Source organism: Hetaerina americana, unplaced genomic scaffold (assembly GCF_022747635.1).
Source record: "Hetaerina americana unplaced genomic scaffold, ioHetAmer1.1.p SCAF_11, whole genome shotgun sequence".
NCBI classification, from domain to species: domain Eukaryota; kingdom Metazoa; phylum Arthropoda; class Insecta; order Odonata; family Calopterygidae; genus Hetaerina; species Hetaerina americana.
Window position 1 is genome coordinate 38,585,020 of NW_027286181.1, and position 20,488 is coordinate 38,605,507.

General features: G+C 37.7%; 2 protein-coding genes across 2 annotated transcripts; both read left to right on the plus strand.

The window, feature by feature from the left end:
* The first annotated feature begins 1,444 nt into the window (after positions 1-1,444).
* On the plus strand, positions 1,445-13,501 carry LOC139701146 (uncharacterized). Its single transcript, XM_071599721.1, has 5 exons — positions 1,445-1,456; positions 1,817-1,900; positions 2,137-2,637; positions 11,305-11,388; positions 13,157-13,501. The coding sequence occupies exons 1-5, from the start codon at positions 1,445-1,447 to the stop codon at positions 13,499-13,501; spliced, it is 1,026 nt and encodes a 341-aa protein (XP_071455822.1).
* A 5,073-nt stretch (positions 13,502-18,574) lies between these two features.
* LOC139701147 (adult-specific cuticular protein ACP-20-like) lies at positions 18,575-20,488 on the plus strand. Its single transcript, XM_071599722.1, has 2 exons — positions 18,575-18,589; positions 20,147-20,488. The coding sequence occupies exons 1-2, from the start codon at positions 18,575-18,577 to the stop codon at positions 20,486-20,488; spliced, it is 357 nt and encodes a 118-aa protein (XP_071455823.1).

Here is a 20,488-nt window from a genome sequence, read left to right on the forward strand (position 1 = left end):
ATCAATCTATGTTTGTTTATCTCGCACATAAATCACCACAAACACCCAAAACTATCTAATTTCTACATTTCAATCAAAAACTACAATTTCTTAGTTCATCACATCTGCGGAAAAGTAGGTAAATGCATATTATTAGGCGAATACATATTCATTGAAATTTTAAAAATTTTGAACTGGAATCAAAGTAACATTCCGTTCAATTACGAATCCCTTTACTTATTTTAAATACAGACTCTATTTCTTATTTAAATGACTAATATAAGTTACACATTTCTCCGTACCATATTTCACTATGAAATAATTGGAAGTCTTAAGACCTGAACGCGTTTATTATTTTTAACAGTTTTTTTTGGAAAATCTCTTCCCGTATGTCAGCATAGACCCTATTTTATAATTAATGTTGATCCCATTGCAACATTCCTTACTCTTTTGGTTGTCAGTTCAAGCTCCACCTTCCAATCCTGGTCCCTCTCTGTTGGAATGATGCCTCCTGATTCTCACTGCGAACAACGGGGTGTCACATTTTCTACGTGTCACTTTAGTGGCGGGGACTATGAATGAAAAGAATTTCTAAAATCTTATTATCCAGTCTTGCATGGACTGGCTTGGTATTGTTGAGGTTTGTCATTTTTAGTCCAAAATAGTACTCTTCTAGAGTGTGAAAATAATAGTTCTTTTAAACTAAGTCTTCCGCCAGTCTACATGCATTTGACGTCATTTTAGCACCTAGGAGAACATTTTTGCCTTTTCCCTTCCACTCCCTTGTCCGCCCTTATCTCTTTAAGTATTCCAGCCATTAGCTTCCTCTCCTGTCAAAAAACATGCCCTTCTCTCGATAAGGATAAGCCAATCCTTCGATTAGGATAAGTACTTTCTTAATCATTTGTAGGAATTTAAACATGACACAAAGTATTAAATGTCTTCGGTCACCTACGATGAATATAGCAAGGAATGTATTAATAAAAATATTTTATCTTATAACGTAAACCTTCTAATGTACGTACTTCACTGCCCATTAGGCCAATTTATGTAATTAAAATTAATATTTTCTGTGAACAAGCGTGGGAAAAAATTGTCTCGTTCATTAGGGAGTTAAATAACGCTTTAACAAAGCACAATTTGCCTTTGGTAATTTTTGTGAGGCAAGACTGATTAGCGTGACCGCGTTCTTCGCCCGCAAAGATTGATTTCCATTTTTCACTTTGGTTTCCTCTCCCAATTGTCCAGGAGCCCTTCAGTTGTGACGCATTCTTTAAGAAGAAGGAATTTTATAAATATTACACCATCGAGAAACGTGCTTGATTTCCTATCTCTGTCCCTGCCCTTCTCCGATTTCTTATACCTTATGTAAGCCATTGGCGAGGGGTTTAAATACTGGGTACTTCGAGGGTTGAGGATATCATATTCACCAACGACTCTACCAGTCAACATCATCAAAACGACCATGATTTCACAGGTAAGAGTAGTTTCATATATTTGACTATGTTAGCAGTTTCCTTACCCGTTGCATGAGGTGTATTAATATGAATATAATCGTTGGGAATAAAAGTACCGGGTTAAACATAGTTTTCGTAGGGAGTTCCACAAGAGCAGAATGGCAGGGTTACAACCAATTTTCCAATTATTCAGTTGACAACAAAGAATATCCAACATGTAAATTTTACCAATTCCTATTGAATGACTGCTGAATGAAAGTATTGAGGGTCATACACATTTCATCATTTAAAAAAAAACCTGGTCTACAAATTTTGATTAATACGAATTATTTAAAATGGTAATAATAATTGTTTTAAAATGCATCATCTTCCAATTCTAGGGCATAATTTTCTTTGGCCTCGTGGCCACCACCATTGCGTTCCCCGGAGGGCAGCACGGAGGTGAAGGGCATGTGGATTACTACGTGAGTACAATGAAACGAACTACATCTTTGCATGACTATGTAGGCTTGTTAATTCATGACACGATAACAAATTTTACTTCGTTTTCAATGCACAAAAGTAACATATATCAGTTTCATTTAACCTATTAAATTATTCTTAAGTTAATTAAGTTTTGTCTCCATATGTTTGTAATAAATGGTTAAAAAATAAAAATTAACCATTTTCGCAGGCTCAAACTCAGTTCTTGTGATTACAGGCCCACCCAAAATATAATTTTGACTACGGCGTGAACGATCAAAAGACGGGCGACGCAAAGAGCCAATGGGAAACCAGGGATGGTGACGTGGTCAAGGGCGCTTACAGCCTCCACGAGGCCGACGGCACAATCAGGGTCGTTGAATACACCGCCGACAAGCACAACGGGTTCAACGCCGTCGTCAAGCGACAGGGTAACGCGGTACACCCACAGCACTACGCACCAGCCTTTCACCACGGAGGATACGGTGGCGGACACCTCGGCGGTTACGGCGGCGCCCACTTTGGTGGAGCTACCTCCTATGCTAACGGCAACAACATCGCCATTGGACACGGAGTCGTTGCTTACGACGCCGGCGGATACCACGGTGGTGCTGGAGGCTACGGTGCCTTTGGCCACGGTAGCGGAGGTGCTTTAGGAGGCGTTTACGGAGGCGGCTACGGAGGACACTTTGGTGGTGCATCATCATACGCCAACGGCAACAACATTGCCTTTGGCCACGTGGGACACCACTACTAAATAATTCCCAAAAACCAGTCCATAAGCTGATTCAGATACTACCTTTTTAAATAAATTTTAGCTTCAATTCTCGATCCTTTTACTTTTAAATGATGAAAACTTCTATAAGGGATATACCCTATCATTACTTAGCGACTCTAAAAGCGCTGGCGGCCATGAATTAATTTTTGATGCTGAAATTTTGCTGTGCAATTTTTCACAATCATGCAAATGAAATATTCGCATACAATTTTGTGTTCGCCTTTTCAGTATTTCAGCTTTAATATGACTATTGAGTTGACATCTACCCTTGAGGTTTTTATAAGTGTATTGCATGAATATGTTTCCATATTTTACGATAAATATCACATTGTCCTCATCTGAGACGAAACTGGATTAATTTAATAAACGATTACAGCTAATTTTGAATATCTATTTCTTCTTATTCTAATCCTATTATTGATATTTCTCTCATGAAGAAATGTTTTTTCTATGAAACGAAAAACAAATTCCAATAATAGTGTTTTTTTCTATTTTATGTAAATGAATATGCCCTTTTTCCATTTTTTTATTAATAATGAGCACCTATTTTTCAAAAATCAATTTTGAAAAGTTACTATTGGTGCAGTGAAACTATGAAACCATATGGTCCATTCTAATAAAACAACATTAATTTAATTGACTGTCCCCATTCAATCAGTCTCCTTTACGTACTGATAATTATTATAAGTTTATTTAAAAACTAATGATATATAAAAAAATATCGTCATGTTTCGACATTCAGCAGAATGTGGTTAAATAAATGTCTGTAGTAATGATAAAGAGTCACTCACTCGTAAAATAGCTACGGTATAACAACATATCAAGCAGTAAATAATGACTTCTATTTGTAAAAGATCTACGTTGAGTTATTGTTTCTATATCTTATATTAAATCCTGCCTCAGAGCAAACATATGAACAATGCGTATCCTACATATGAACAATGGGTAATGGTTACCTCTAATGTTTAAAGGATTGCAATGACCAAACGCGTATCGGCAAGAGTCAAGGTTAAGGAAAAACTTAATGCCTTACATGAAAAATATTGATTGACGCCACATTAATGGGAATTTGTAGAGGTAAAAGAAATATTCATTTACTTTTGGATTCGATCTTCAGAGGATTAAAAATCCAATGTGGCATAGATTAAATGGTGCTTTACTTTAATAAAATACATAATCCATCAAGCTATCCCCCAATTTTGTTAATTCGAATATATGCACAATCTCCACATTTTCTCGTTAGTTATAGTTTAAGACCTAGTATTTTGAGTCAAACCTACTATGTTTTTCAAAAGTAACTTCTTTAAAAAAAATAAATTACATTTTTATAAATGATTTTTAACCAATTAAATTAACTATAATGCTACATAAAGAACGCTATATTAAATAAAGTTAGATATTTTATTCCTGTTAAACATAAAATAAAAGTTCTATTAATATGACATCGAGATTTTTAGTGTAAGTTATTAAATATCATAGCACATAGTCGCTACCAACTCGCTGATTTTATGGCATTCGACCCTAGAGTAAAGAATAGTACAGGGTTCGTCCGGAAAATAAGTGTACTGAGCTCAGGAAAAAAAATTGATTACACTTTTACATATCTTAAGCTAATATTCCTCAAAATAAGACCCTTGTGAGTCGATACCCTTGTTCCAGCGGCGTTCCCATTCCTGGAACGCTCCCGCGAAGGCATCATCGGTAACCTCTCGAAGACAGGTCGTCACGGCCTCTTTGACGGCGTCCAAAGTCCCGTATCGCGTTCCTTTCAAACTCCTCTTTTTCTTCGGGAACAGAAAGAAGTCCGGTGGTGCCAAGTCCGGGCTGTAGGGCGGGTGCGGCAGCGTTGCCACGCCGTGCTTGGCCAAGAAGTCCGACACGACAAGCGCGGTGTGAGACGGCGCATTGTCGTGATGCAGCCGCCAGATGTTTTTGATCGCTGGCCGGACGCGGGCGACTCGTTTTCGAAGCCTGTCGAGCACTAGGACGTAAAATGCAGCATTTACAGTTTGTCGTTCAGGTACAAATTCGTAATGACGACTCCCCTTTTGTCAAAAAAGACAATGAGCATCGCCTTGATCCGAGATTTGCTCATGCGAGCTTTCTTTTGACGGGGTGATGATGGGGTGTGCCACTCCGCACTTTGTCTCTTCGACTCCGGGTCGTACTCAAAGATCCACGTCTCGTCACCCGAAACAACGTTCTCTAAAAAATGTGGATCATTTTTGCAGTGATCCGCAAGTTGTGTCGCGATTTCCAAACGATTGAGTCTTTGATCATCACTGAGCACTTTCGGCACCAAATTTGCACAAATTTTTCGCATCTGTAATTGCTCCCTAATAATCTCGTGCACTATTGTTTTTGGCACATCACACTGCTCTGCTATCATCCGAACACTAAGACGACGATCAGAGTTCAGTACATCGCGAACTTTTCGCACATTTTCGTCGGTGAGTGTCGTTGATGGGCGTCCAGGCCGTGGTTCGTCGTCGACCTCTTCTCTGCCCTCCACGAACATCTTGTGCCACCGAAAGATCATGTTTCTGGACATGGCTGACTCCCCGTAAGCCTGGTTAATCATACCGACAGTTTCGGTAGACGATGTCCCAAGCTTTACCGCAAATTTGATGGAATAACGCTGCTCCAAAAACTTCGGCATCGCGTTCCGTGACGTGGGTCGAGCGTGGACGTTCGCGTTAACAGAGCTCCTCACTACACCACAGCTCAGAGCCGACTGCCTTTTTCAGCGTCGCTTGCCAACATACCCCCCTCCAATCGCAGCCCGTCAGAGCGGTGCTGGGCGCGCCTGGAGCGGCGGGAAAAAATCAGTACACTTATTTTCCGGACAACCCTGTAGATTGTACTCTGCTTACTAGCCAATTCAGGCCTTATTCACCTACCTACCAATCGAAAAACGTTGATAAGTAAGTTGCAAAATTACGTGCTCATGAAGCTTGTCTCAAGTATTATCTCCAGTCAGACTTGAATTATATTCAATTTTATCTATTTCTTTCATTATTATTTACTATTTGTCGGACTAATACCTAATGAACTGAGAAATTTTATAATCATTTACATCATTTGAAACTGATTAGAATTTAAAATAAATAATATTAAATTGCTCTAAATCAAACTTCACATATATTTTTATTTTTTCCCCTGATTTTTTCCCCCGACAGCCTTAGACTTTTTTCAGATGATTTCCTGCACGTCTACCAACCCTGTTGTTGAATTACACTCCACGCAGGTCATTTTCATAAGCCTTAAATACAATTGTATTGCAATGCAACAATTAAGAGGACGCCTCGGTAGCCTAAGTGGCTAAAGCACTCGACCGGATATTGAGGGATCTGGGTTCGAATCCCAGTCAAGGCGAATGATTTATACACTCTGCAATTGTTGCATTGAAATGCAAATTAGCGGATGACTCCGTTAAAAGTTACTGTTGAGGCATCTCCAGCAGTTTATTTGGAATTAATTCTCTTGCCCCTTACATCCATAGGTGTGTCTGCCACACCTTATTTAATCTGCCTTAGTTTTGATTAGTGGTTCTCTATCGGTTGACGATAGTCGATTTACTGCTTTTTGTCAGAGATACTTAAACCTAAATACCACCAACGGAGAATTGAAAAATGTTAATTTCAGCTTCATTCGCGCATTACATTAGAAAGATGACTCGGGACGAGGAGCATGAGCTTGAGAAAAATATGCACAATACGATAATCAACCCCTAATGAGGTTTATCTAATTACCGCAGAAAAGGGTCAGTGATTCCCTCCTGATCTTCCATCCAGGATACAATTTTACACAGGAATTTTACCCACGTATTGGAGAGCTTACAGGTTTTCTGCTGAAATAAAATGGAAATGATATAATTCTCCAATCCCTCTGTTGCCAACTACAAGTGGCTGGTATTGAACCTGGCAGTTGGTAAACGTTTTTAGCCAAGTTATTAGTTTTACTTAATGAGAAGTTTAAAGTAACCAAATCCTCGTCGGTTCCACAAATACCGCGAGATAATATGTTTTAAATAAAATATATGGAAACTCATCAATACGCATATACTCAGGCATATTATGACGTTTATATACTTATTTAAAATACATCCTTACCTGTGAACATCAAGTTAAGCCTATCTGCTAGAATAAGTATTTGCATATATTGTCTGAGGCTACACATGCAATTACTATAACTACATACATCATTAGAATGGGAAATTAAAATAAGGAAGTTACAAGTGCTTCCCTACCCGTCTACATGAATGGCGAAGTCCAACTCATGTACATTTCGAGAACCACTGAATTCCGCAAAAACTATATGGAGAGCAGTATATATCTTTTATTGGTCAGTGGATTACTATTATATTACATTTCACTGAATCTTACCAGCTTGTATTTTATGATTATGAGGGTAGGCTGAAAGTAATACACACATGCTCGCAGACCACAAACAAAATGACCTTAAGAAGCAGTCCTGGATGCATGTGGAAGTAACATTCCCCCTCAACATATATGCGCAGGGTTAAGGTGGTATCATTCATCCAGTGTATTTCGAGAAGCGGAAGTATGGAGGCGTGTTCTAGCGCTATGCCAACGCGAGTTAAACAACGTGCTGTTATCGAATTTTTAGCTGCTGAAAAAGTGACTCCTACTGAGAGTCATCGTCAATTAAAGGCTGTTTATGGTGACAATACTGTTGATAAGCCCACTGTAAATCGATTGATAGTAAAATTTCGTGGTTGCGAGCCTGGAAAAGCCATAATTGTTGATGAAACACGGAGCGGACGTCCGATTACTGCCACAGACGATAAGCATCGCAAACTCTTTGAAGATTTGATTCAAAATGACCGGTGAATCACTCGAAAACGTATCGCAAACCATATTGGAATATCCAAGGGAGAAATTTTTCGTGTTAAGTACCGCCTGGCGCCAATAAACTTGCTACATGACAACGCTCGTCCACACACCTCGCGCGCAACTGGAGAGGCTCTGCGAAACTTGAAATTTGAACCGATTCCACACCCTCTTTATTCCCCCGATCTTGCACCTTGCGATTTTTATTTTTTTTTCAACTCAAGAGACACCACATGTGCAATAATTACGCCTCGGACGATGAAGTGAAGGTAGCTGTCAAGTCCTGAATTCGAAAGATATCGGAAGAACTTTTCTGCGACGGAATGAAAAGAGTTGTTACACTTTGGGAGAACACTGTTAACCTTAACGGCGACTATGTTGAAAAATAAATACATGATTTTGTAACTTAATAATTGTACTTTAATGTAACTTTTGCGGGGTCGCGGTAGTTCAGGGGGTAGAGCGTTGGACTACTGACCTGAGCGTCCCGGTTCGATTAACGGGCAAGGCACTCTGGGCACCTGCAGCTCCACCCAAGCTATGTGATTTTTGGGTACCAGACCTTTCTGGGAAACCATAACCGGCACAGGGAGAGGAACCGGCCCCACTACCCTGATGTGTGTATTTCACACGCCGTATAGGGCTTAGTACTGGGTGAACTCTACCATCACCTAAGAAACCGACCTTCGGGTTGATTACTGTGTTTATGGTTTTTTTATGGTAACTATTGCCCGATCTTGCTATTTGTTTTTTTAGTGGTCTACAAGCATGTGTGCATTAGTTTTCAGCCTACCCTCGTTATTCGACCTCAGAAATGAATTTGATTGACTAATTTTATATAGAAATTAAAAGTGATTTCTGACGGTAATGATATAACATTAAAACTACTCTTCCCTATCTAAAGCGCTTTGAATTCTATGTACAAAGCCATTTAAAAAGTGGCTTCAATTTAAACAAAAGACAAAAAGATGTCGTTGAGAAAATTTTACCCACAGAGTTCTATTAAAAATTCCTAACGATAGATTTCGCATTTTTCGTGCATTGCATAGAATCAGTTCGATTTGACCCTTCAACTCTGACAACCCCACACTATTTATACACGCATCATTTCGGTCATATTTCTAATCTTCCCGCAGATTAATCAATAGAGGTCCGAAAGCGAAAACGTCCACTAATTAGCAAAATTATTTTACTTCTGAGCTTAAGTGTTCTTCTTATTGACTCTTGGTCCTTTCGTCAAAATTTGGAAACATAGCACACACTGATAATATCTATTGAAGTTCAGTCGTATATCCTAATTAAAACCACATTTGTTGCTCAGAAAATATTGCATATATATTATAATTTTAATTGTTCTGGTAAATTATTAAAACCGTAGTCAGTTTAAATAAAATATCACCGTACACTTAGCAATATGATTGAAAGTTTTCATTTGTGGTGCAGTAAGTGATTTTTTCAAATCATATAAACGATTAGGTTAGAGATTAAGTTAGTTAAGATTTTTAGTTAATGAAGCAAAATTCCACTGACGAATGTTGGAGCATGTTAATAATTACATTAAAAAATCCATACTTTTTCTATTTCATTCCGAACATCCTATATTATTATTATTACAAAAGTCAAACTTGAAGCCAAGAGACATGTAATATGCAAATAAATTGAATTCAACGGGAATAGACAAATGGAATCCGTATTTTCCTAATAATTTGTTGGTTAAAAGAAAAAATGATAGGCTTTATTAAAATTATAGCAACTAAACTATGCAGATTCAGTTTTTAAACGATAGGATGTATCCAACGGCAGTTATTCCTAGATAGAAAGCACAAAATGAAAGAAAAGGATATGTAATCAAATTTATTCTCGCGCAATGAACTTTTAGCAAGAGTCCATTACTCCCAGATATTACTCCAGTTGGAAATGACTATCGGAATGAGTCCCTTCACAGGGCCGTAGGGTGCATAAACATTTAAGTTGTCTAGTAATTTTCAAAATTAATAACAATTTGCACGACGGAGCTTTACGTCCGGATTCATTTACATCAATTATAATAATGGGGTTAATTGGGAAACACAGGAAGTAGGGAGAGATTTAAGGTGTGGAGAACCCAGCGTCGTTAGCAGGCCTTATGTTTTATCATCCCGCCCGAAAGACTCCTCTGTTATTGCAGGCGTTATTTTCTCTACAAAACATTAAATTAGTGGCTGGAATAATAATGGGGAATACAAGCATGTATTTTTGATACTCGATTCTGAGCTCTTAGTCTCAAAGTACTGAATCAGCATAGTATACTGACAACTCGGGAGGAATTACTGCTGGCTGTGCCATTTTTGGTGATGGCATGTTATTTCGTATTCTCCAATAGTGTGATGTGAATTCACATATTCGTTAATGTACATGGTATATAGGTTTACTCAGGTATATTGGTGTACGGAGATACACCACAATCACTGATGTGACGAATCCGAAGTATGATAAATTAATGACATAAATATATTTAAATCATTCAAAGCCCTCGACTATCTCTCGGCATTACATCGCACATGGCTGAAAAACAATCGTTTAAAAAAATGTATTAGGAAATTAATCTAAACGTACGATTTTGTGGCGAAGAGTTAAGATTCACTGTGTGCATGTAACAGACATGAATTACCGAAGCAACCTACCAATTACACGTCGTTATGATAAACATGCGGTTACCGGGGAATAAACACCGTAAGTAAAAAGAAAAGTGAACGCGCTACCGGAAAATGAATTTTAATATATTTAATCTATGCCAACTGCCTCAAATATGCAAAATAGAAATTTCTCGGCCGTCATGCCGTGAAATTACACTCTTACCCGTGCATTTCCTTTCGTTACTTAACGAATTCCTCGAGAGATAACGATTTCGGTTAAGTAATTTATGCCTCCGAAATTCCCTCTTCTTTGTGCAATCAAAAGAAAACTCCGGTGCGATAATAGTATCCAAGGGAGGGAAACGCCCACCGTTTGGAATGACGGACGAGTACCAGTCACCGAATCTCACCTGTCACAACATGCTTGCCTGCCATGTCCGACTCCAGCCTTCCGTCCACCCCCACCAGTTTCCATTGCTGCCCACACTACCTCCCGTTTCCATCTAACGACATGATATAAATATGACGGTCGGATAGAAGTCAGATCACACATCTCTCAAGCTCCTCAGACCTACACCGTCAATACTAAAATGCAGATAACTCAGGTGAGATACCACGACTTGTGCAAATTATTGGCTCTGCATACACGTTGTAATTTGGTTGATTTCTCAGGGATATAGTAAAAACTCTATACGACTAAAGTCGTTTATTTGTATGGGGAGACTATTCTGCTCAAGATAGCAATCGCTGATACCTCTTCATATTAGGACGAAGTAAAATAAGTTCACTGGTCCATAAAAGTATTCATCACCATTAAATTCACCATTGGAGTTAAAATTCCTCAAAATTAATGACATAAAAATAACATAAATGGAAAATACTCATGGGGTAAAAATATCTCTAAACGTCGATCTTGGTGCAAATAAGTTATTACATTCACTCATACTTAAGTTCAGAAATCGCATAGAGTAGTAACAAGACATATTTAGGTTATTGCTTCCGCTTAAATCGAACAATATCTAAAAAAGAACAATCTACTTTTATATTTTCAAAAGTCAAAACACTCAAAAAGACAGGTAGCAGTTTGATATACGTGATGTACATGCTGATAAAAATGTAATGCTTTAATCTCATATTAATCTCAAAATATTATCTTTAAGGTTACCGTTATTTTGGCCGTCGTGGCAGGCTCCATTGCTCTTCCTGGTCACCACGGTGGAGAGGCGCACCATGTCGATTACTACGTAAGTCCTTAAAGCATATTTTTTACTAGTATATTGAAAAACTACTTGAAGTAAAACTTTACTAGCTCAAACAATATCCAATTCAACCAAAATAATCGTAACAAATAAATAGGTGACTAAGCGTAATATCCAATTGGGTCTTTGAACGGTAGTACGAAGGTAGTATTTACGGGAGGCGACCGACAGCTGAGGTCATTTGCGCCACTAGGGATGGACAGAAAAGGATGAAGGGTGGAGAGAAACCCGGCGTCGGTATTAGCCTGCTCTTTACGAAAGGCACCAAGGGGTCCGCAGGTTTACGTCTCATCCGACGGACGGCGTACTCACTCAAAGTGCCCTCCACAGAGCACCTAAAGTAGGGATCAAGATACCACTGAAAATGATCAACACCGCTCGACCGTCTTGTGAAAACGTTTTTCTAAATAATTGCTAACGTGTCGAAGACATACTTTTTTCTCTACCCAAAAGTTCTTTCCACGCACTTTCCAGAAAAGTTTTCGTCTTACGAGCAATTATTTTTTTTCTTCTCGTACAATATCACTGAAGCTTTCTTTTAGAGCAAAACAGCATTAGATTTGAAATCATAAATGGGTTTATTCATAAACATTTGCTGAAAAACCCTTCCATTAATTGAAACAAAAACTCTTTGTTAGGAAACTAATTGCTACTCCCTTATATTTGCGTAATTTAAGGTAAAATCCTTTATTTTCAGTATAAGACATTATTAATAGCTAATTTTGACTGTGAACTCAAATTATTAAATTCCAGGTTTTTATCGTTATTATTTCTAAAAATATTTATGTTCCGGTCGTTCCTTTCCTCTACTTCAACTTTAGATTACGTGTTTTTAAATCTTAAAATTGTCTTTTAAAGCATGAGTGCACTTTTACGATTCCTTGAAACTTACTAAAACAAACATGTAGCTTACCGTGATGAACAAAGGATCAATTTGCAGTGCCCTGTTTCTTCACTGGATTCTTCACAGCTTTCGTGCTCCAACTCACTTTTCTTTTCCCGACGATTGATACGCCTCAATAGGAACCGAGAGGCGATACTTGATAACGGTGGCACGGAGAGATCAGACCTTTAAGAAAAATTTCAATGAACTTATTTTGAAATTTCTCACTGATATATTACGAGTTAATCAAATAACAATTAAACCAATAATCTATTATGTGGAAATACATAGTACATATTAATTTAATTGTACATTTATTTGCAACAATAATATATGGACATTACAAATATCTTAATCCATTAAATTGTCTAAATGCCGATATTGAGCGGCACAGCTCAAAGGGCAAAATAAATAATCCTTCACATTCCATCGTTTCAAAGTAAAATAATACTGTACTTATATTTCTCAAAATAATCATATATTTCAAAGGACATAAAACAAAAAAATTAATACTTTAGCACATTAATATTGTAATTAAAATATCTATGTATTGGCAATAATTACAGTGCTTGCTTTTAAATATCTTAAGAAATGTTATTAACTTTACGTTAATATTTTAATGGCAAGTAAATCCTACGAGTTCCTAAAGCAATATTTATATTCAAATAACCCAAATGATTTTTTCGCACAAGGCTTCTTCCGGTTTTGAAAAAGATTTCTAACAGCCAACTATGCAGACACTTTATTTATTACGTTTTATTAAACTGGATAAAAAAGTATTGATTCAATTTCAGCTCAACAACCATTTCTTAAATCTCTTGACAAAGGTTACTTGAAAAATTGCTCTGAGAGACCAATAAAATATTTCAGGCCTACCCCAAGTACAATTTTGACTATGGAGTAAGCGACCACAAGACTGGTGATATGAAGAACCAGTGGGAGTCCAGAGACGGTGACGTGGTCAAGGGATCTTATAGCCTTCATGAAGCCGATGGCACCATCCGCGTTGTCGAGTACACTGCCGACAAGCACAACGGATTCAATGCCGTCGTCAAGCGACAAGGAAAGGCGGTGCACCCACAACACTACGCAGCTGCCCCACAACACGGAGGGCACAGCGGTGGCGCCAGTGGCTACGGAGGAGGACATGGAGGTGCCACGTCGTACGCTAATGGAAACAACTACGCTTATGCTCACCATGGCGGGCACTATTAAATAGAGAAGAAATCATCTCATTCTACTTCTCTTTGTTTTTTTTCCTTTGTTAAGAAAACTGTAAATCTCTTGTTATGATTGCTTAAATACTATGTATAGATATATGAACTTTGTGAATAAAAAGGTCATCAGAAATATATTTTCTACTGGTCATTTCTTGCCATTAGCAAACTTAATTCCTGGGTCGATTCGATTTTTGTGTATGGTTCTTATCGAATTCTGGTAATCCAAAAGGATATAACTTCATTTCTCATCAATATTGTTCATCCTTGTGCTTAAATTGTAAATGTCAGTTACGGGACAAGTAATTATTTATTCCATATTTCTTAGAAATACAAACCATTGTATGAATCTACGTAGTAAGTGTAATCCATGCGGCAGCATTCGCATTCGTTTCTCCTTATCTCAATAAATAGAAAACCTGGAGACCGGGGAATAGAAACCTAGACCACGAAAATACGTTTAGTTTGAAATCACTATAATGAATTTTCACACTGTGCTCTAGCACACTATTTTGTGTTCCATATATATTGTTAAACAATCTAGAGGTAAAATTAAAGGCAGAGATCCTACAATTCTCGAATGTGCTCGCCAGACGACGTGAAATCTGTGTAGTAGCATCCTGGATAAATCAATCGAGTGCCTGGATAAATCAACATCCTTTGCAAGGAATTTTGTTTTGAATTACATGGTTTTTAAATTAATGTGAAAGGTCATCATACAATTAAAATAAATGCGGTATTTGAGGCATGTAACGGAAAACATTAGGATATACGAAGGTGGTCCCATAAATACCCGGTCTCACCTAGAGTTGGCGATAGGTGTTTGAAAAATATCACTGTATTTGAAAGTATGAAATCTATAAAATATATTTTTTAAGTTTGATGCCGCGAAGTTGTTTAGTATTTGTTTGGCAGTCATCAATAGTGAACGTTTTCAGGGAAAATGAAAATGGAGAAAATTGGTGGTCGTTATGTGATAGAATATTTTTATTTGAAAGGCCTCAGCCCAGCCAATATAAAAGCTGAACTGGATTCTACTCTAGATGAGTCTTCTCCTTTGCTTACAACAGTCAAATATTGGGTGGCAGAGTTTAAAAGAGGCCGTACGACCTGTTAAGACGAGCAACGCATCGGTCGACTAAATGAGGTGACGGATCCAGAAACGGTGAGGACAATCCACATATTGAAACTAGATGATCGTCGGCTGCAACTGCGCGAGATAGCAGACATAGTAAGCATTTCAAAAAGTGCGGTAGATTCCATATTGACTGAAAATTTGGACATGAGAAAGCTGCGTGCAAGATGGGTACCGCGTTTGCTCACACACGAGCAAAACCAGTTTCGTGAAGATGTTTCAATTGAGTCTTTAGCAAAGTTTCACAACAATAAAGCAGAATTTTTGCGCCATTTCATAACCATGGATGAAACATGGGTCCATTACTTCACACCCGAGACAATAACAATCAAAACAATGGGTTCAAAATGGAGAACCGCCTTCAAAGGAGGCAAAGACCGTATCATCTGCAGGCAAGGGCATGGCGTTGGTTTTTTGGGATGCGAGTGAGATATGTTTCGTTGAATATCTTGAAAAAAACTATCAACGGCGAGTATTATTCGAAATTAATGCAACGTTTGAGCGAAGAAATCAAGCAAAAGCGGCCGCATTTCACTAAGGAGAAGTTTTGTTTCGTCAATGCAATGCACCAGGTCACAAATGTTATTGTAATGGCCAAAATACATTAATTAAAGTTTGAATTGCTACCCCATGCACCCTATCCGCCAGGTTTAGCCCCCTCGGATTATTTTCTGATCGCAAACTTGAAAAAATAGCTTGGAGGTCAAAGATTTTCCAACCGTGAAGAAGTGATGTCGGCAGTTAATGACTACTGCGAGGAGCAAGACAGTTTTGATTATATGAAGAGTATCAAACTTATTGGACATCCCTGGGGAGAGTGTAAAGTGATGAAAGGAGATTATGTTGAAAAAAATGAATTTTTTCCAAAATATTTGTGTTTTCTTTGTCAGGTCGGGTACTTCTGGGACCACCCTCGAATAAGTAATAACTTTAAAAATATAGAGTACATTTATTTAATTCACATTTAATTAATTTTTACTTGGAGGGAAAATATTAAATTTTCGTCACCTTAAGTACCTTAAAAATATGAGGTTTAACCCGGATAGATAACCTGGTAAATGACCGTGATAAGGGTCAAACATAGCGTTACGTGAATAAATCATCAAACAATGAAAACGTTTGAATAAAGGTGGCCACACGAATCTAAGATTTTGGAAATGTTGAACTCATTTAATTTCATAATATCGTACCACACCATTGGGAAGTAGGTACCATTCAGTTTCCTACAAGAGGCGTCGAGGAGATTAGTGGAGTTACGACAGAAAATATTTTCAATCTCATAATATAAATACGTATTTCCTCGCAGAAAATCACGTTTGACAAATTTGGCAAAAATTCAATTAAAAAAATAGAGCAAATATTCTCATCTAAAAAGGACTACTAATTGATCTAATCGGGAAAAATCACTTTCATTTGACTGTCCCTGAGTAAAACTGTGCAATATAGGATTAGAGAAACTTTTAAAAATAGGCAACATCATTCATATCATATACGGAACTTTTTATACATATTCCTGTAAATGAATACAGGAACGACAATCGTAATTGTGTGAAGTTCTCTGCATGCCCTACATATGATAATGACTAGGAAAAAAGAGGGCTAACAATGGAAAAATTGGCTAAGATGAGATGGAAGAGGAATGGATACATATTAAGTATGAGGAGCAGGCATGGCAATAAAAGAAAAACCAAAATTATAACGCCGTAATATCTAATGATAACCTTGAAAAATCCTAAAAAAACCAAATAAACTCTTCGACCATTTAAAAACGGTTTTTCGATGGACCCAGATTACAACAAATAGTAATACTTGTACTTGCTTCTCCTAACAAAACACCACTTCACAGCCAACACTATATCATTCTTCAATTTCGCATGCGTACTACCTTCCTCCATTCATACCGTTGAACAAGCCTATCCAATTCCAGCCCCTTCTTCGTTTGCCTAACGTTCTCTCCTCAAGACATAATACATTCACTATTCCGGCTTCTTTTTAATTTAATAAAAAGTCCTAACAAACCTGATTTAACGAATTCCCTTCCTGCTTTTATTCCTACCTCCAGTTCTCCCCATGCCTTTTTAATCATTTGCTCCTCATAAACGATTAGCAACACAGGTGGCAATGATAAACCCTGACTTATTTCTCTTCCCAACACTACTCTTCCGGACTCACTATCCCCCACTCGCACCTGAGCAGTCTGAGACATGAATAGCTCGCGGACCTCCCATGCTTGAAATCTAATTCTATTTTTTACAAAACATTCATCAGATCCCAATTCACTCTTTCAAGTGACTTTTCGAAATCTGCAAAATACTCTAACGGATCCTGATTGTATCATATGTTCCTCTCTTTCTAAATTTCTGAAGGTAAACCGACAATTCTTTAAGCAATCATTTTCCCGGCTCTTCATCATCTTACCGATGATCCAATTCATCAGTTCAAAACTGTAGGAAATATTAATAACACTGTCCCTTAAACTGTGGCTAACCATCTACATAACATCACCATTGTACCCCGCAAGCCGCCGCAGGAGCGTTTAGCGGGGGGTGTTAAGTCACCACCCGTAAAAAACAGCAATACTATATGCAAAAACAACAACATGGGACACTACACCCACAGCGGCGCACACACTCATGCAAAAATCCCTTCATCCATCACTCATGAAAATACATATACCATAAACCATAATATAAGCTAACTGAAATATTTCTGAATCCCCGAATATTTGCCACATATATACCTACGCTTGTTGTGGCATTCAAAGCAAGTGTTTGTCTGTCTTGATTAATGCCTATCTCCTGCAGAACTCTATTGTCATTTTCCCAAAGGCCACTACCCCGCTACATTCTTTCCTTCACAGACCGTTTTGTACCGCACCCAACACATGCAAATGTTTTCTTCGCGGTACACTCGGCAACAGCAGCATATATCACCTCTTATTGATCAGATACGCTGTCGACTTCTTCCTCTCTATGGCTCGGTGACATACTCTTGTGAATGGGCTCTCTTCCTATCCGCGGTATTCCAGTATTCCCCGGTATCCTACCACCTCACGTCACGAAACCCTAAAATATCTAAATATTCTTTCTCCATTTACATATTTATATTTTTAATTTGGCCATCTTCATCCCTACCCTAACCTTGCTCTCTCATTTTATGTCTAATTATTGCAGCCCTGGCCTGTGGCTTAAGTGCTGCTTCTGTCAATTATGCTTTGCACGAAATTCGTCAGATGAAAAATTCGCCTTGCCTCTCACGCTTCCAGGCATTCCCGTAATTACCAGAAATTATACCACGTTCTTTACTCGTCATAATAACCAGTCTCGTTACTATCCTTCAAGTTATTAGGCATGGGTAACTCTACCAAGAGCAATTATTGCTACTCGAACCGGCAAAGTTTTTGGGGTTATTAGAATTCACAAGTCCCTCTACCACATCCAGATTTTAATCCATACGGGCAAAATATTGAACGTATCGTAGCAGAAATGCACATAAATTTACTTGCTTGGAGAAAATAATATATGAAAAACAACTATGACTAATATTCGTTATTCTTTTTAGCTGGGAATAATTAAGTTCACAATTTTGGGCCATGCTATTGATATATAATTATTCGTTAAAACGAATGAATGCCAGGATAGTGGGAGATCATTCCTCTTGCAAAGCAAATGGAAAATTATTTTTCAATAATGGCGACGATTAAAGGGAAACGCTCATTCCTATAATGGATGGGTGAGTGCTAATTACCGAATTTCACTTATCGCTAAATTCCAATCACCGTACTCTCGATTCCTTCTTTTCTCCGCCCAATTGGCTCCAACATATCTCAGAAAACACTGCTGTGGCGGTAGTGACGGTTGATATATATATGGCGGTCGATCAGTAGATATATCACACATCTTTCAGACCCTACAGAGGAACATCATCACCACCGAAATGCAGATTGTCCAGGTGAGATTAATTTGAGTGGATTGAGGGCGTCTAATGCAATTCAAAGTCCTAGAAAAAGTTGAACCTTGTCTTACCCACTTCCCTGTGATTGGCCAATTATCATTTGGCTCTCCCTTGTGCGAGACAGATAACAACATCCTTAAGAAAAGTTCCTTTAAATTCACTCATCAAGATGAAATAATTACTCACATGAATTGAAAGTATAACGATAGCATAGTATAATAACTACTCGAATGCAACTTTATACAATAACTTTTATATAAACTCCAGGTCGCAGCCTTTTTTACCATCGTGGTTACCTCCATCGCTGTTCCTGATCATTATGGTGGTGAAGATCAACACGTCGATTATTATGTAAGAATTTTGATGGGCAAGAACATAATCCAATTTCTTTCTAATTCATAGAATACTTGGATAAGAGATTTCATATAATTGCAGATCCTACAATACGAAACATAGTTACGTAACTAATTTAGCATATTTTTATCTTGAAGAATTTTACTTTAAAATATGATATACTTATTTTATTTAATACACAGTTCTCAGGCCTAAACAATATTTCTTTACGTTCCTATGGTTAAAAATGTTTATTTTTAAATAAAACTTAATTTATCCATGAAAAAATTCATATTGATAGCCAATTTTAGGTTTTATTACTCCCACATGAAATCGGTCACATTATAGGTGTCACATTACCACTAATTCTCTTAAGCATACAAAGCTAAATGTATTTTTAGAACCCCAAAAAACATATTCCACATTCATCATCGATAGTTCAACCCTATGACTGATTTACTGCTGCAGTACTTTATTCTCCATGCAGTGTTAACTTACATCCGGAAATCTCCAATGCTTTACAGAATTCTTAATTTCTCCACTGCATGTCCCTTTGTCTCTCCTTCCATTATGTTTCTAATTAAATCGTCATTCCTCTGGATGCGTCAAATTCATCTAGTTCTTCATTATCGTAAATTTCTTAATTCGCTCTCTCCCACTTCTGCTCATCCATATGCTTCCTCGTTCCTCACTTCGGTCTATTTAACCTTCACCGTTCTCCTCATGCGCCAATTTTCATTTACAAGGTTATATTTCTCCGCCAATTCACTTTTCCAAAGTTCCATGCATCTGATTTATAGAGTTTCATGTTCCCTACGATCGTTTTGTAAAACCGATTCCTTTTTTGCACCTTAACTTTTATATTTTTACATAGTAATTATCATATTTGGCAATTTGTACATTTTCAGTACTTTTGCTTTACAGTAACTATTTATGTTTATGGGTTCATGGATGATACCAGAAAAAATTTTAAGAAAAGAAACGAGTCAATTTTTTACATATTTTATTAAAAATACGATGAATCACACCATGGATCGAACAAAATATGTTAATATATTAATTGAATAAGAAATTTTAAGTCTGAAAGCAATTGTAGGGTTTATTTTGAAGACATTTAAAAAATTTGAAATGACTTTAAACTACATCTCATAAAGAAATTTGGTACTACCTATTGAGAAACTAATATTAAAAGAATTCACGTTAATGTCATTTCTATTTAAGGCCCACCCAAAGTACAACTTCGACTACGGAGTGAGCGACCACAAGACCGGGGACAATAAGAACCAGTGGGAAACCAGGGATGGTGACGTGGTCAAGGGATCTTACAGCCTTCACGAAGCCGACGGCACCATACGCATTGTAGAATACACTGCAGACAAGCACAATGGATTCAACGCTGTCGTCAAGCGACAGGGCAAGGCGGTGCACCCACAACTATACCAAGCTGCCACACACCACGAAGGTTATGGTGGTTTCGGGGCTAGTCATGGAGGACACCTAGGAGGTGCCTACTTACACGATGACGGGAACTACGCTTTCGGTCAACACGGAGCACATCATTGA

What these genes read in the sequence shown, in the direction of transcription:
- LOC139701146 (XM_071599721.1), top strand. An exon ending in AAGGGCATGTGGATTACTAC is followed by an intron (nt 1,901 to 2,136) that starts GTGAGTACAATG and finishes TTGTGATTACAG; the next exon opens with GCCCACCCAAAATATAATTT. An exon ending in CGCACCATGTCGATTACTAC is followed by an intron (nt 11,389 to 13,156) that starts GTAAGTCCTTAA and finishes AAAATATTTCAG; the next exon opens with GCCTACCCCAAGTACAATTT.